Source organism: Filicampus tigris, chromosome 16 (assembly GCF_054856515.1).
Source record: "Filicampus tigris isolate MCC_2025a chromosome 16, RoL_Ftig_1.0, whole genome shotgun sequence".
Classification (NCBI taxonomy): domain Eukaryota; kingdom Metazoa; phylum Chordata; class Actinopteri; order Syngnathiformes; family Syngnathidae; genus Filicampus; species Filicampus tigris.
The window spans coordinates 2,092,168-2,109,107 of record NC_141232.1 but is presented as its reverse complement, the minus strand read 5'-3'; the positions used below and the strand labels follow the sequence as shown (position 1 = coordinate 2,109,107).

Genomic DNA, 16,940 nt, shown 5'->3' with positions numbered 1-16,940 from the left:
ACAAAAATAAAAATGAACTCTCGTGAAAGGAGATGTGAGTTGACTTTCTTCTTTTTAAAGCCAACTTGAACGCAGTCAATTAAGCATTTGTCTCGTGAAGAAGTTCCCACAGGGGATTTCAAATTGGTCCAATTAAAAATGGATTCAAATCCAGAATATTGATTCCACCCGATAAGGGGAAAGAAAAAATATTCCATAAAAAATAGGATTCAAGGATGCACTCAGTTGTTCATGCGCTTCCCGTTTTTTTTTTGTTGCTAACTTTCAATCTTTATGTCAACTGGTCGGGACAGAATTTATTCAACCCATGGGTGAACATTTTCAAGATGAATCTTGGCACACTTCATAAAAAGAGTCGATCGTCGAAGCCAAATCACTTGTGGGCAAGTTAAACCATTCAGGAACGTGAATCGATCAATCGTGTTATCCATCCTTGATCATCGAAAGGACATCGTGATCTATAGTAGTCTGCTTTTCTCGATACTTCACCGCTAGAGAGAAACTTTGCCGCTCATTTCTTCTCTTCTCGATGTGCAGTCTGAGGCGTCATCCCTTTCCCTTGCGTCGAGTCGCACGCACGCACGCACGCACGCAGACGCAGAAGAACAATTGAAGCGGAGAGCTTCTCAGGACACAAGCCGGCAATTTGTTTGAGCCGGCTGTCCAAATCAGAGATCAAGCGGCCTTTGTTTGCAAGTGGGCAGCCAAAGAAAAGAAATCAAGAAGATTCGGGAGAAAAAAACAAGCCCCTTTTGTCATTTCCCGGCGTGCTTATTGACTTCGTGTTACGTAGCGACAGGGAAGCGAATCGGAAAAATGTCGGCAGTATTCGCTTCCATAAATCAAATACGGTTGCACGGTGACAAAGATCGGACGTGATTTTTTTTGGCTTGTTTTTCCTTTTCCTGATTGAACGATACACTCCTGCTAAGGTTTTATGCTCTCACTTGACATGCGCTTTAATTCAGTGTGAGCATGTGGCAAGGTGAACATGAGCTTGACTTGTTGTCTGCCATTTTGCTCCCATAAATGACATTGTTGAGCACACCATCGTGTGGCAAACTTGTCAGTTGGGGTTGAGCGACTTTTTTTTTTTTTTTTTTTGCGGTCGACGCAAAGGTGAAAATAGTTGGCGGCGGCGGCGGTTAATCGATGATTTTCTTCTAATTCCGGTTATTCATATCATGTGTTTTTCTTCTTCTTTTTGGCGGAGGTCAAAAGAAGCGAGGTCTTTGTGTCTGACTTTTTGTGTGCTTGGTCCTGCGCTGAGCTCAAAGTCTCGTCTTGATTCGGGAGCCTCGACACTTGAACGTGTGCCACTGACCCAACGCGTCAGTCTGTCACGGCAAATCTCTGATGACTTCCTTTCTGATATCAAACTGCCAACTCAGACACTCTGGAAGGGGGGGAAAAAAAAAAAAAACATCCCCGCAGAGAGCACTTTTCTTATTTTTAGAATCCCAAGCTTTCAACTCTCCTTCCACACTTCACATGGAGACATCGCTCATGAATGTTTTACTAGGTCAACTCCTCAGGAAGTGGAGCGTTTTTTTGTTTTTTTTTTCTTTCGCTCCATTCTTCCCTTGTTCGTCACTCTCTCACTTTCTACCCGGTCTACTTTGTGCATCGTCGGGTTGACGTGGCTAAGCTAAGCTAGCTGGCCCCTGGTTGCTCCTTGAAGTGCCGCCATCACTTTTCACGCCGCGGCTTTGACGTTTTTCTGGCCGTCAAATGTTGCGTTGCTGCGTCAGCATTTTAACTGGCGTCAGGATCTACCCTGATTCACTGTCCTAACCAAGCGAGATCATTTGAAAATGAATTTACAATACGTTGGCCCCTCTTTGGAATCACTCATCCAGGCAAAGGTTTTGGGGGTGGGAAACGAAAAAAGACTTGCAACTGTTCATTGCGAGAATTTTGAGGCAAACGTGAACCGCAGCCGTCAAATCCAAACACTGTTGAGTCTCTGACAACACTTTTGGCCCCGACTCTTAAGTTATAGCAAAAGGCACACAGAGTATTTTGCTTTCTATTTTTAGTGAGTTTATGCTTAGTGTGCATTTAATGTTTATTTTTGGGGGTTACTTGACCAAGTAAAGCGGCGAGACCTTGATATTTGTGTCGTTACGCATGCGTGTTGCGGCACGTGTGTTGTTATGACTCGACTGGCTTGCGCCGACATCCCACCGTGTCATTAAAAAGTCTCAAATGTGGGATGGGTGAATTCCCAGGCTCCCCGCAAGGAATGTCGCTGGTGCTTTTTGTCTGGAATGCTGCAAATGTGCCTCCAGGAGGTGCGTTTGAGACATCCAAATTGACCGCGTCTTTTTTTTTTTTTTTTTTTTTTTTTTTTTTTTTTAGATGTAAGCGTAAGCAAAGCAGGCTGAATGTGATTTATGGGACGCGTCAAAAACAACACGGCAGATATCCCGAGCGTGTTGTCTTCAGCGGGCGCTCAAGTTCAAAGGGTCTGCGCCACCACCGCAAATCAACTGGCGCTCGCCAGCCAATGGGCCACACGCAGTTCAGCGTTTGATTCGAGGCTTCCAAACGAAGGATCCAAGCGCGCCGAAATGTAAAGCGCCGTCTCCAGAGAGGAGTGACGTGGGAGCTTTGCCAGAAACGATTTTTGGGCTCTCACTTGCGAGCACAAACTTGACCGCAACGGCTTCATGGCATTTCTGTCCTTTTCAACTTGGAAAGATGATTTGAAATGGGGCTGCTTTTAGTTACCAAACAAAGCAAACTTGTGTCTCAAGGCACCGCCAAGCAGAATGAATGAGGCAACACTTCCACTGCACACGCAGAGAAAGAAAGAAAGAAAGAAGGAAAGAAAGAGCTCACTGCGGTCGTCTAACTTTGTGAGCCAAAGTGGCAATTAGGACCTTGCGCCCCAAAGGTCAGGTGACAGCAGAAGAATACAATCATTGTGCATCAATTTAATCCGAGTCGGGCTCGCCGTGGCTGTGCTCATTGTCTTGCCAGGAAGTGGGAGGGGCCAACTGGCTCAGGTTTGGCATCACCCTGCCAACGAGGCCCGGAACCCGACCCCGAGTCGGACCCGTTTTCAGCGCCTCGCTGCCTTTTTGGCAGCCACTCAGGCTAATCATGTTGGTGTCTGAAAGATTGCTTCACTGAATCGTGTTTTTTTGGGTTTTTTTTCCACTGCCAAATCAATTAGAGGCTAGCAAAAGAATCGAAGCCAGAGAAAGGTTGCAAGAATGCTCAGCCCATTACACTGAAGTCGTCACTAGCCGCCACGAGTCGAACGACTGACTAGCATGAGCGGCTGACGGATTGCGAGCTACATTTCCAATGTACACTCACTATTTGCAACTTACTCAATTGGCCTCAACAAAAGCAGCTTTTTGTCTGTTTCATGCGCAACCGCCACTTGACAGTGTTTCCACATACCAACATAAAAAGTACACAGGTGAAAAGTAATTGTGCATTAGAATTGACTGAGAATTTTCAGTAGTACGAAAGTCTTGGGAAGAAAAACTTTAATGGTGATTCCTGTCATTTTGTCTTATTTGTTATGTTCTTATTTTGATTTGGAGACATATTTGACCAGAATTCCAAACTGCACCGGACTTTTCACTGCACATGTAATTATTGTGCTCAGCCTTGGTTTTCAACTCAAAACCGACTCTCCTGCCAAATGAATTTCCTGCGTCCTCACGTGTACTGAACGTTTGCGCGCTGCTTAGCCGCCATATAACCGCAATCATCCCAAGCGTGGTTTATGTATTTATTTTCTGTCCTTATTTCTGGGCTTTTCCCCACTTCCTCATTGGCGGCCCTCACCCACTCATGACCGCAATGACATCTCTCAAGCAGCACTTAGCCTCTGATAGATGCTTTCTATTTAGAGAGCGCCGACCGGCCACGAGGCAGCGAGCGCGACACCGCGAGGCTTGACAGCCAGCTCCAGTCGGAAGCACAAACACCTTGGCCCCCGTCGCTCGCCGCCCAAACACTCTCTTCAATTGTCTGCTGCTTTTTTTTTTTTGCTAAGTTGCCACTCCATTGTCGTTGGTTTTCAGCCACCGCTGAGCAACGAAGAGAAAAAAATGAACGAGCGGGCCGCTCCAATGTGGTTTTTGGTCTAGCGGAGCTCCACGTTGGGATGGTTCGCGTGCAATAAACTCAAGCGTTTTGGGATTGCGCAACACAGTTTGCATGTGCGCTGTTACTGAACGTTCCCAAGGGAGCTGACGAAAATAGCTGGGCAAGTGAATGTGCTGCGGCGTTCGAAAGAGTCGCGTTAATAAGCAACGCTGACATGTTCGAGATCAGCGGTAGCCCAACTTCTTGGGCAATAAAATAAATAAATACCAACCGGAGCTCTCCAAGTGCCACAGTCGTGATCAACGTTAGCGCGGAAGGCCAAAGGGTTCATCAAAAATGTGCCAGAGGCTTTATTCCTAAAAAAAAAAAAAATGTAAGTATATTCAGTATCATTGTAAACCCCTGCACCATTATGCACAGTTTGAACATGAACATTGCACTGCCCCCCTGAAATATGCTTGGAATTTTTGGGGTCTGTAAAAAAAACATTTTTTGTTGTGCGGACCCTCCTTAGCTATAAGGAAAAAACTCCTAGCTCCGCCAGTGTGCACAACTTATCGCCAAGCATTCAAGTTCAAATCCAATTTCTGACTTTTGCAGAAGGCGTTCCAGGAACCAGTACATGTTATCCTTTTTAAATCTTCACGATGGACCAAAATAAATGGATTCCGTTTATTGTGTACCTAAAGAGGGCGGCTGCTTTGTCGGTGTGCCAAGAGGAAATTCTTTGTGAAACGAGGCGAATCATTTTCATGAAGTGGTGCTGCCCCAAGTCGCAATTATTTTTGGGGAAGCACAACATGAATCATGCATGCAACATTTTTACTTTGGGAAATTCCGCTTGCATGTGGACTTTTCTTTGGTTAAAAATCCAGTGGAGCCGCTTCCGGCCCGTTTCCACTTGTGTGGCCTTTGTGACAAGGAGCTGCTTTTGCCATCACTGGTGTCCTGACTGGGGGAAGAAAAAAAACAAGCACTACTCAAAGAGTAATTGCAAACGTGGCCAACTTAATTATAATTGGGCAGTGAGATTTTTTTTGTCTTTTTTTTTTTTTTTTTTTTTGCAAAGCACACTTTTAAGACAATTTTAGATTTTCCCTGAGCTGTCGTCTTACACAAAGCATGACAGAAGTTCAAATGTGGTTGTTTCGTGCGGCTTCCAAAGCGTATACGCATTGTCAACTGACAAAGTGAGACTTCAGCGTTGCACTGTAATCACCTTCTAGTCACATGCAAAACAAAGCAAAAAACGCTCTCATTTTCTATTTCCAGGCTGCACTGTGCACCTTCAAATCATGTTGGAATCCAAGCTGGCAGTGCTCTCGCTTTCCCGACAGGATTTTGTTGCCCTCTCCCGTGTTCTCCCGTCATTGTGAGTCATCGTCATCATCAATATCGTGATCATGACGACGACGATGATGATGCCCTCTCATTTCATGCGTGGCTTGAAACAAAAAAAGCTCTTAAAGACCCCCTTCCCTCCCCCACAATGATTCAAATTGTCGCTCAAGTCTGATGACCAACGTCAACATCTTTTGACTTGCCTCAGGTCTTTTCATTTTTGCTCCCTTAGCGCCGCTCGTCCAAACTCACCTGCAGCGTTGTCCTTTTCAAGCAATAGATTGTAGGAGGAAAATGCTTCCGAGCGATTGCGCGCGTTGGATTAAAGCGACAATCCGCCACTTCTCCAATCTCGTATTCAACAATGAAAAGCAGCATGCCAACTTGCACTCTTATTTGCCCTCAAAATTGGCGCCGCGGCTCGCGATGGCAAAAAAACGCGTGCGGGATTTCACGGCCGGCGTTTCTTGCGCTAAATCTGCCGCTCCGTGACGAGATCACGGCTGACCCAAGAATAGCCCCCGTGTTGCGGCAAATTTGGAATCGGGATTCAAAGCAAAGCCGCTGGAGAAAATGCCAAGGATTTCCTCGCTGCTATTGAAAAACGGTTAATCCTCCGTGGATGGATATGGAAATATGAGAAAGAGCGGATGTGCGTCGCTGGAACGCGCATGCGGGTTGACAACAACCCGGGTCTGGTTTTGTTTGTTGTCAAAAGTCAGCCAGAGAAGCTCGGAACCTGTCCTGTCATTCTTGGATTTCTAAACCTCCTGATCCTCTTGCGTAATCGCTGAAGCCGCTGATGCGTTACTCTAATGTTTCCTTTTTTCCAAAACAAAGTTCAACTCGAATATTGTTTATCAGCTCAAGCCTTCCTTTCACGTAACAAGAAACATCTCCATAAACAAATGCCGTGCGATACAAGAGCGCTATCAAAAATACGGTGAAATGCTTTTGTGCTGGTCGCATACGTTGTCTAAACCTCGTCCGGGTTTTCCATCACCGAGATGGACGTTGATACGTCTTCCTCTCTGGTTGTCGAGCATGTTTTGTCCACGACGCGGTCGCTCGAGTGTGATGCTGGGAGGGTAGCTGGAGAGCGAGCGGCGAGGCTTTGAAGAGCCGTAAGCCGCCGCCTGATCCTTGCCGGCGACTCCAGGCCATCTGGCCAGATGAGGCCGTCCGTCTCCGTCCTGCTGACTCTTGATCGAGACTCAAGCTGGCGCGCCGGCACGCCCAATTGATGCTGTGTTGGATGCGAGGCGCTGCCAGAGAGGCTCTGGTGCTCACAGATAGTCACCTTGCCTGCAGCCGTCGCGCTTCCCGTCCAAATTGTAGACCGCGCTTCCCGCTGGGGTTGGGGGGGGGGGGGGGGGGGTCCAAAGTGGCCTGTGGCCCGGTGGTTGGGGACCCCTGCTCTACAGGATGTGCATGAGGAGGGAAAATTACACGTCTTCATCCCTAGCGTTTGCGACCAACCCCCCCTGCCCCCCATTTGTCAGTATAATCGTCAGCCGCATTCCAACCTTGCATTCCTGCCGTCATGAAGCACATTTTTCAACAGGTTTTGACTTTCCTGTGAAATTCAGCTTTGTAAACAACTGCAATGACGTACAGATGCCTGTAGATGGCGGCGTTGCACCGCTTTGGGTTTGAGATCAGCACTGCTTTGGAGTCGAACATCAAGATTAGGGGGTGAATCTGTGCTTGTCACGTCGCTTAGGAAGGAGAGAAATGGCAGGACGTTGAAAGTCAAACAAGGCTCGGCACCTGGCGCTCCAACAGGGTACGCATGAACTGCGTATGTGGGTAAAAAAAAACGTCACTGACTCAAAGGTTCTTTATAGCCGCAAAATGTCTGCCCAACATCAACAACGCTTTTTTTTTTTTTTTTTAGTGGCTATTCAATATTTTTGACAGTAATTTTATCCAGTGAAGCATTTGACCCGGCATCACCCTGAAGGTGTTTCTTTATTATTCATTTATTTGCATGTGCTTCCCGCTCTTCCTGCCTTTGTTGACATGGTGGTTGTTTTCATCTTTCAGGCAGACGCGCGAGCAGCAAACGCCTCCCGACTTCTTTTACTTCTCCGACTTTGAGAGGCACAACGCTGAGGTGGCCGCCTTCCACTTGGACAGGTGAGCCTGCACTGCTGCTCTCCTTGTTTGGAAGATGCTCTGTGAGCCCGTGAGACTTTCTTGTGTGTGTGCGTGCGTGGAAATGCGTCTTTCGACTTCCGTGCAGGCGGCGGCGCATTAGAAGCAAAGGTGCAATTTTAATAGACTTAAACGGTGAATATTTGAACGGGATTTGAGCACAGGAGGGATTAGCTGAGCACACCGAGTGCTGGGATCATCGCTTTGTAATCGCTGTTGAATTTGTGGATTTTCACATGATCCCTTTACGCGACAAGCTAAAATTACAAATTATGAATCATTCCAGCGCAGGTTATTTAAAGTTGAGTTGCGGCGGCGCAGCAGCAGCTGGAGCAGTTTTGTTTCAGGAAATGCCTGCTTTTTTAGTTCAGGAAAAATCACGCGCCAAATGGAAGAAATGTAAATCAAAACTATTTCTAGCATGTGACGTCTTAGAATGAACATGAAAAACGGAGCTAGCATTACCTCTTTGCATTTCGTACCTCCAAATGTCGGTAAACGTATCTTCTTTGAACTCCTTGAGTGTGCACTCGCGCGCTCTTTCTCTCACGCGCACACACAGAGCGATGCCAAGACAGGTGCTCCTTTGTCTCGGCGGCCCGACGTGGCGGTGCAGGTTGCAGCTCCTCAATGGCGTCCTCTGTGAGCTTAGGTTTCGGCAACGCTGCTCGCATCAGCACGTCAGCCGTTGTGAGTGTGTGTGTGCGCGCGCGCGCGCACTCTTGCGTGTGGTGTGTGCGCGTGTGTGTCTGCTCCCACGAGGCTTAGTCTCAAACGGGTCACTCGGAAAAGTAAACAAGGTAGAGTGTTCTTACGTTACAAAAAGCAAGCAAACACGCCAAGCAAGGAGGCAGACTTGTCACGTGACTTTGCATTTTGTCCCGTTTCTTCCTCTGAATGCGACCGTGCAGCATTGAAATCAAGAATAAAGTGACAATTGCAACTTTCATTTTTTTTAAAAAACGCATTCGAAACTGCACTCAAGTGAAAAGCGCCGTGTGGATGGCTACACTTTTGTTGCGAATGAATAACATTTCAACCGCAGACGACTGCAAGTCACTTGAGAGCACATGCAGCTGCGGCGTCTTTTTTTGAACTGGAGGCGACTTCAAGCATCCCCGCTGTCCTTTTGCTTTCAGGATCCTGGACTTCCGGAGAGTTCCCCCAGTGGCCGGGCGGCTGGTCAACATGACGCGAGAGATCCGAGACGTGACGCGTGATAAAAAGTTGTGGAGGACTTTCTTCATCTCGCCAGGTAGAAACTGCAGCGGCAGCAGCGCAACGCAAGTCGTCGCCGCTTTGCACTCGAATGAAAAGGAGGGAAAGTGAGTCATTTCCAAGTCCGACCACAGGGTGGCGATGTAGGAACGCAAATCCTAAGAGGCTTTCATGAATGGACTAGAGTAGACTTTAAAAAAAAACGCAGGTAGCAAAAGGACTCATGTTGTACTTGTAGAAGTAGAAACGCAGAAATTAAAAAAAAAAAAAAAAGAGAGAGAGAGAGAGTTTAAATGAGAAGTTTGCTTCAAATTGTTTGTTGTTCAGTAAGCGCCCGTGTCGTCTCTGTGGCAGCCAACAACGTGTGCTTCTACGGCGAATGCTCGTACTACTGCTCCACCGAGCACGCGCTGTGCGGCAAACCGGATCAGATCGAAGGCTCCCTGGCCGCCTTCCTGCCCGACCTCAACCTGGCCAAGCGCAAGACGTGGAGGAACCCCTGGAGACGCTCGTACCACAAGCGCAAGAAGGCCGAGTCGGTCACGCCTCCTCACCGTTTTCTTTTTTTTTTTTTTTTTTTTTGCAACAATGACCTCTTATTGATCACTGACTCTCTATTGACGTGAACAGGTGGGAGGTGGATCCAGATTACTGCGACGAGGTGAAGCAGACGCCTCCGTATGACCGCGGCACTCGACTGCTGGATGTCATGGACATGACCATCTTTGACTTCCTGATGGGTACCGTTACCAACTGTTGCTCCTAAACTCTGCTTCAAGATTTCAACTGGAACATTGGGGGGAGGGAGACGTGGATAGAATTTGAAATCAAAATCCATAGAGTTGAATGTTGCTTTTCCTCTCCAGGTAACATGGATCGCCATCACTACGAAACTTTTGAGAAGTTTGGAAATGACACCTTCATTATTCACCTTGACAACGGAAGAGGGTAATGTCAACACTTCTTTCACTATTTTGCCATTGTAAGGCACAAACACATGTTTTTTTTTTTTCAAATATATTTTGGCCCAAATTTGCTTGTATATTCTCTTTCTTAGATCTAGCCTGATGCTAACAGTGGTTGGATTTCCTTTTTCAGGTTTGGGAAACACTCCCACGATGAGATGTCCATCCTGGTCCCTCTCAGTCAATGCTGCAGGTCCGAAGACACAAACATTTTGTCCGCTTCACTCACCATTAGGCGTGGCTCCACATTACATTCTGACACCATCATAACTGTGAAAAAAAAATTAAAAATCCCCATTGAACACAATCTATTTTTTGAACAGAAGAAACCTTGTTATTTTTCTTTCTAGCAGACCCGTAGGCTACTCATGTTGTCCTTGGGGCTAACCGGGACCCACTGGCACATTTTTTCTCTTTAAATACAATACACATGAATGACAGCAAAACGATCCCTCCCTCCTCCTCTTCCGTGCTAAACTGCTCACCCCTCCCCTCTCTTCTCGCCGAGAAGGAGACAAAAAAGAACTTCATTGAAGGAATCTTACCAATAAAAGTAAACCCTTTGTTTCCAGGGTGAAGAAGTCCACCTTCCTCCGCCTCCAGCTCCTGGCGAAGGAAGACTACCGTCTGAGCGTCATGATGGAGGAGTCCCTCCTCCGAGACCGCCTGTCGCCGATCCTCATCGGGCCTCACCTGCAGGCCCTGGACCGCCGGCTGGGCCTGGTGCTGCAGGTGCTGGCCCACTGCGTGGAGAAAGAAGGCTACGGCAACGTGGTGGAGCAAGATGCGGGCGCCCGGTCCGGCGCGCACAGGTAGTGAGGGAGCGCCAGGCGGCTCAAAGAGGAAACGGGAACGCTGGATGCGGCGCCGCTGGGGCCAGTCCCAAGTCTCACTTTTCATATCACGCTGAATTCAGTGAATTCCAAGACTTGTCATCGATGCCTCAGCGGGAGCGCGTTTCGAACCGAGACGGACCAACAGACTCCACAAACATTTGCTTTGATCACGCGGCAGATCCGCTGGCCAACGTTTTGTCGAGGCTTTACACGATCACGCTTTTGGAGCCGTTCACTGATCAGCGAGTTTAAAATAAACCATCACCGATCCAATCGGAAGATGGACCGATCCAACAATTAAACAACTTGTTTATCTTAGTGTACAGTCGACCGCCATTGTTCGCAGGGGATTGGGACCCGACCGGCCCACAAAATTTGCCTATAACCGACTCCCGTTGAAATGCATTGGAAAAAATGATACCAATTAAATCCTGAAAATTCTCCCCAAAATGCTGAGAAACATTCACTACATGGAAAATGGGCAGGGCCACCAAATAACCCCCCAAATTATTTACAAATATTGGGAGTTTCTTTTTTTTTTTTTCAAATCCGACTGTGTATGCTGAGGAACGTTTTCTTTTGAACGATGGCTGCCAGAAGATCCCTGCAGTGAACGAGGTTGCGTTTGCTGTAATATTCTCTTGCGAGTCCGATCAATGACACCATTGATCGATCGGTAAATGATGACATTACAACCTATCACCGATTTTACATGAATGCAAAAACAAAAGTGCAAATATGCAGGCGGTGGTTCACTGTATTCCGTCAGAAAAGAAGCTTTCGCAGTCGGTGCAACATGGAAAAATGGAAAATTTCTTAATTCACATTTTTTTCACACAAGGATAAATATTTTATTTTAGTTTATTTTTTCTGTTAGTGTCTTTTATCATACTACACCAAATACTCAAAAACCTTCGAAACGTGCACCAACATGATATGCAGTGTCTTTTACTGGCCTTATTCTGCTTGTGTTTCAAGTAGCGGACGTTGTTGATTCACTGACACTAATTGCAGTCTGAGATTACAATCAAATGCTGATTCACATTCAACTATTCACAACTTTTTGTTTTATGAATTGCACTTCAAATCTGATTTTCATATGCAGACCATGCAGAGACCGTTCGTGTCAGTTCACTTATTTAAAGAATTGTTTCATAGGAAAAAGTTGCAATTTGTGTTTTCAGTTTACTTTCTGGGAGGTGTCCAAACGACAATTTATTGGTCAGCCACAAACTTTGCGGGGTTAGCGTTGCAATGCTATTTGCGTTGACTTTTCGTCTTATTTTCAGAGCAAATTACAAGTGATAGAAGCCACTATTTCAATGTCGATGCGGAATAAAGGAAGTACGGGACGTGTCGGGCGCAAAGCTCATTTGACAAAAGAAATGGAAAATGCTTGATGTCACCCACTGAGAGAAAAATAACGGGGGCTGCGCTTTTCAGTTTCTTCTTTTTCTTCTTCTCCATTGTAAATACATCGACGTACTTTGTTGAGCTAACATGCGTCGCTGCGCAGTGATTGGCTTGTTTTCTGCTGTTGCATTGTTACTGTGAAGATCTGTTTACTGACGTGTGCAATCCAAATAAAAGGGAAGAGAAAGCACCCAGCAACTGAGTCACTGGTGGAAGGCAGCAGGTAAGTTCGTGGGAGTGTCGACATTGCGCAATCACATGTGATAAGTTTCGCTTTCATTCCAATTAAGTTCACCTGTAAAGGTTGCACTTGAATTCAATCATCAAAGTTCCCCCAAAAAGCCAAATACCCTATGCTTAATTTTGGGAGAGCACTGTATATTGTTACATACAAAACGTTAATTGTTTTTGTTTATTGTTAATTAAACCGAGCTATATCACATTTCGCCAAAAGGATCCCTAAAAAAATGATTATATTTTAAATGTTTATGTGGACACTCACACGACTACTATGCATGCATATTTCTGTAATGGATTTTTAAGTGGTCTTAATATGTCATAAATGAATTCCCAACTAGCGGTAAAAGTTTAATTTTCAATGCAAACATATCTCTAGCTCGAGGTCTGCTGTCCTTGGTCCTGAAATCGCGTCTTGATGAGTTTGTGTACTGCCAATATTATCCAGCAGAGAACGCGAGTGCATCGCGGTTCCTTTTTGAAACTTTGGCTTCAATATAGACTCCATTACAGCAAACAGTCGCTAGGCGGCAGTATTGTCCTGGTTGAAAGTTTTCCAAGCACAAACCACAGTTTAAGTTGCGGCTAGTGACTCCTGCTCTTCGTGTTGTTGTTTTTGTACGTTGCGCTGATTCCTTCAAGTTTCTCGGCTTAGTGTACTTCCGTTTCCTGTGACGTCATACACATACCCTCTGTTTTATGAATATCTCAGGCTAGTATTTATATTGCACTGGTAATAATGACAAAGACGTACTGTGCTTTTAAAGGGAAAATCTCTCCACCACATCATTCGAAGGGAGCCTTTCCTGCCTGGTAACATCACTGTCCCACTCGTCGCTATGGCAACAGAGCACCCCATCACACACACTCCTCCCTTGCCTCGCATTGATCCGAAGTGTGTGTGTGTGTGTGTGTGCACGTGTGCGTGTGTTTCTCGACGACCCCGACCCACGCATGCACGTCCCCGGCCACCCCACCCCCCACCACCCGCCCTCCCCCCCAGGCTACTTGGCCCTTATGTGAACTTGAAGGGTGCCAACGCAGTCAGTCAGTCATACCTGCGCTGAATGCAAAACACGCCAATTAGCAGCCGCCATGCATGCAAGCGAGAGGAAAAAAGTAGCACAGAATGACGTCATGGGGCTGAAAGGCAACTTCAAAAGTACGCGCTCGCTATGCGGGCCTCACAGAACGTACTTTCAGTTCAATTACAATCCTTTTCATTTTAAATTATTTTTTGAAAGCAATTTATTCCGAACATGAATACAAATAAGAGTGGATTGTAACTAACCACATTTCAAACTCATCCCCGTCTCACAAGAACGTCCTCTGATTGGTTGGTCGGAGCAAAAGTGTTCAAGTAGCAAATGAGGCCCGTCGTGGTCTGCTCAACGTGATGCATTTCAATCCCAATCGCAGTTTCCTTTACCAGACACTTTTGTCTATATCCATTTCTTCCAGCAGTGCCTCTAAAACACCAGCAGGTGATCTGAACTTGCTCCAAACACTCGCCAAATCCCGCCCGTCAAGCATCTTCAAAAGGTGAGCATGTTGGACTTTCGCACGTAACCTTTATTAGTCGCACATTGTCCCACAACGGTTTGTGCATCAGGATTTAATACTGCAACTCCATTTCTTGCGTGCTGCTCCTTCTGGTGTGCCCGCCTTGGCCACCGGGAGGCGGGATAATACAGTCATGCGACGCAAACAAAGAATAGTTTCACAGCGACTGTTAAGTGCCTCAGTAAGATGCGGTAATAATATTCTCTCTTCGCAGAGGATAAAGAATACATGCCTGTGAATATGGTTACATCTGTCTGTGTTCATTCACTGTTGACATTTTTCAAAGAGTTGTAAAACCACGACTATCGACGCTAACTGTTTGCACGTCAATGGCGTTTGCCATGATGTTAGCATTGAGTTAGCTAGGCCCTTTCTTGAGGCATCTTTGTTTTATATCCATAATGTGACTATCTTGGTTCTACGTTTAGTTGGGGACTAAAGTTCAACCGCAGCGGCATTTTTCAAGAACCTTTTGACTGCTTTTTGTGAACTGAATTGAACGGAGTTGACTGCCACAAACAAAATAAAAAAACAAACAAACAATGATGACTGCTCGTAAAAAGTCCGGTCACTCGTGTCTCATGGCGCCAGTGTATTTCTAAACTTGTATGACAGTTGAGAAGGTCAACGTGGCTTGGAAAAACATCGCCCGTGCAGTTGAAAGCGTTTCATGAGAATTCCCTTGACGTGCTTTACTTTCCTCAGGGGCAAGCAAACGTTTTGAACTTCGACCAACTTGAAAGTCAACCTGCAGCGTGACCATCAGGCACGGAGGAGAGGAGAGGAGAGGAGAGGAGAGGAGAGGAGAGGAGAGGAGAGGAGAGGAGAGGAGAGGAGAGGAGAGGAGAGGAGAGGAGAGGAGAGGAGAGGAGAGAGGGGAGGAGCCTTCAAAGGCTTGTTGGCCGCTCGAACCTCAAGTCGGCCTCGGTTGATGTCGGAGCTGCCGGCGCGTTCACATCCGAGCTGATCAAAACAAACGCGTCCGTCCCGGTGAGGATTCCCCCCCCCCCAGTTGCTGGAGCAAATCATTCAAGCGCCGCGCGCCCACGTCAAGCATCGCGTCTCCGAGCGATTCAATATGCGCCGGTCTCATCTCCATTTTGGTCATTATTATTTCTTTCCACTTTTGTAGCAAACTCACAATTGCCCGCTCGTCTCTTTTTGGTCTCTTGTCGTGTCGCTTGCTTTGCAGGCCTGACGTGAGCGCGCCGTCGCGCAACACGGTGGCAATGCGCGTGCATGCCGGCAGGAGCAGGCGGGCTCCGTGTCTCAACTCATGAATTATTCACGGCGCACTATTTCGCCGCCGCAGCTAAAATTAGGAAGCGCCGCATTTTGTCTATAATTAGAAGGCAGATGGAAAGCGTTCGTTTATTATTATGGGGGGGGGGGAGGGGATGGGGCTGCAGGGCTGCAGGTGATGCGCTTGCGGGAGACGTGACCTCTGGCGTCTCTCTTCAAGGTCAGTCGAGGGCGCCTCCGTCAAGAGCGCCCGGGAGGGAAATTAAACGCCAAATCAATTGGCCGCCCGTGCGCATGCGCGTCGACTTGACTGCCAAATGGGGGCGCGTGCGTGCGTGCGTTCGTGGGTGTGTGTGTGTGTGATATGAGAATGAAAGCAGGTGTGCGCGTGCGCACCATGATTATTTTCAAGATTCTCAAAGCCGGCTGTTCATCTGTCAGTCAACCAAGAGCAGGTTGAATGGGAGGAGAATCAATGTCTCCTCCTCTTCCTCCTCCTCCTCCTCCTTTATTTTCATTCACAGCACAATCAGTGACGCGAGCGCGTCGTCTTCATGCAGGAGCTGCCATCAGTCGCTCGCCATCAAAACATGCCTCCATCATATCGAGCGGTCTTATACAAACTGCAGCCTGGCAGTTGTTTGTTGTTGCAGCCCAGAGCGAACCTATTTACACCTTTTTTTTTTTTTTGCCTGAACGTGTTGTCTGTTGTTTGCTCAACTGTTTTGCTGTCTTTGTGCTCAGGCCCAAGCGCCATCTGGCGGGGTAGTGTCGGCGTTTGTGATGTCGTGTTTTGTTTTGTTAACGGTCAAACCTCAGTGAAAGTACAGTACGGTGCGGCAACACGCGTAGACAAACAATACAGGCTTATATTCTTTATCCTCCGTAACTCTCGCTGGTAGCAGCCGAATGAAAAATTCTCAATTCTACAAAAACCTTTTGCAGAAAAATGCATCCAAATAATCAGAGAAGCTTCATCATGCCACAAAACAATGACCCAAAGGATTTGGGACCCAAAAGCCCTTTGGCAGCTGGTATTCTCGGATTTTCATAGATTTCTGAATAGCATTTCACGTCGTTTGTTTTTAGAATGCTAAAAAAATTCAAGGTGAAGAAAGTCATCCTTTGTTGTTCTTTTTTCCGGCGCTCAGAGAAAAAAAGTGTGGACACCCCTGAAATAGGCGCACGCCACGTACAGTCCTTCTCTTGTGCCGAAAATACACGCACACACTGCAGGCCCCTCTGGTCCTTATTTATTGATTTATTTATTTTGTCACCATAAATGAGTAAACGTATGCGGAGGCGCACAAATACGAGACGCGAGGCACGCGATGGCGTCCGCGCCGCAAGTAAACAAGGAGCCGCACGATTCCCACGCCAACACAAGCGCTCAAATAACAACACGGTGGCCTCGCACTTCAAGCGCTCGCGTCCTCTACTTTGCCGAAATTTGACGGCTCCGCCGGTCCGACCATTGACTCGTTTTACCCTTAAGGCCACTTTGCAGGGTGTGTGCTTGTCGCTCTGTGCATTGACTATTTTTTTTTTGTTCTGTTTTGCAGGTATATTTCGTCTTCCACCCACATCGCCGATCAATGCTTCTTAGGTTTATTGTAAGTATCCAAATTGGCCATCCGGTGGCTAGAAAAAGTCTACACACCCCTCTTCAAATGCCACGCTTTTGTGATCCGAAATGACCACAATCCCACAATCAATTCTTTCCAAATGTTTCCCGACCATCAATGTGACCAATAACCCACACAATGCAATTGATTAAAAAAAAAAAAAAAGTCAATAAACAAGTGAGATGATGCGGTCGCACAAGTGTGCACACCCTCAACCTCTGCCGCACTGCATTAACCCCCCCCCCCCCCCTTCCAGACCCCCACACTACGCC

At 46.8% G+C, this 16,940-nt stretch overlaps 1 protein-coding gene across 2 annotated transcripts in view; it reads left to right on the top strand.

The window, feature by feature from the left end:
- The window catches only part of fam20ca (FAM20C golgi associated secretory pathway kinase a), a 150,480-nt gene extending 138,289 nt beyond the window's left edge, over positions 1-12,191 (top strand). For both annotated transcript variants that reach the window (XM_086056650.1, XM_086056649.1), the window contains 7 exons: positions 7,459-7,551; positions 8,709-8,824; positions 9,142-9,322; positions 9,418-9,527; positions 9,654-9,735; positions 9,886-9,945; positions 10,325-12,191. In XM_086056650.1, coding sequence (XP_085912776.1) covers positions 7,459-7,551; positions 8,709-8,824; positions 9,142-9,322; positions 9,418-9,527; positions 9,654-9,735; positions 9,886-9,945; positions 10,325-10,568 — 886 coding nt within the window. In that variant the 3' untranslated portion in view covers positions 10,569-12,191. The remainder of the gene's footprint in view (positions 1-7,458; positions 7,552-8,708; positions 8,825-9,141; positions 9,323-9,417; positions 9,528-9,653; positions 9,736-9,885; positions 9,946-10,324) is intronic.
- Positions 12,192-16,940: the final 4,749 nt, after the last annotated feature.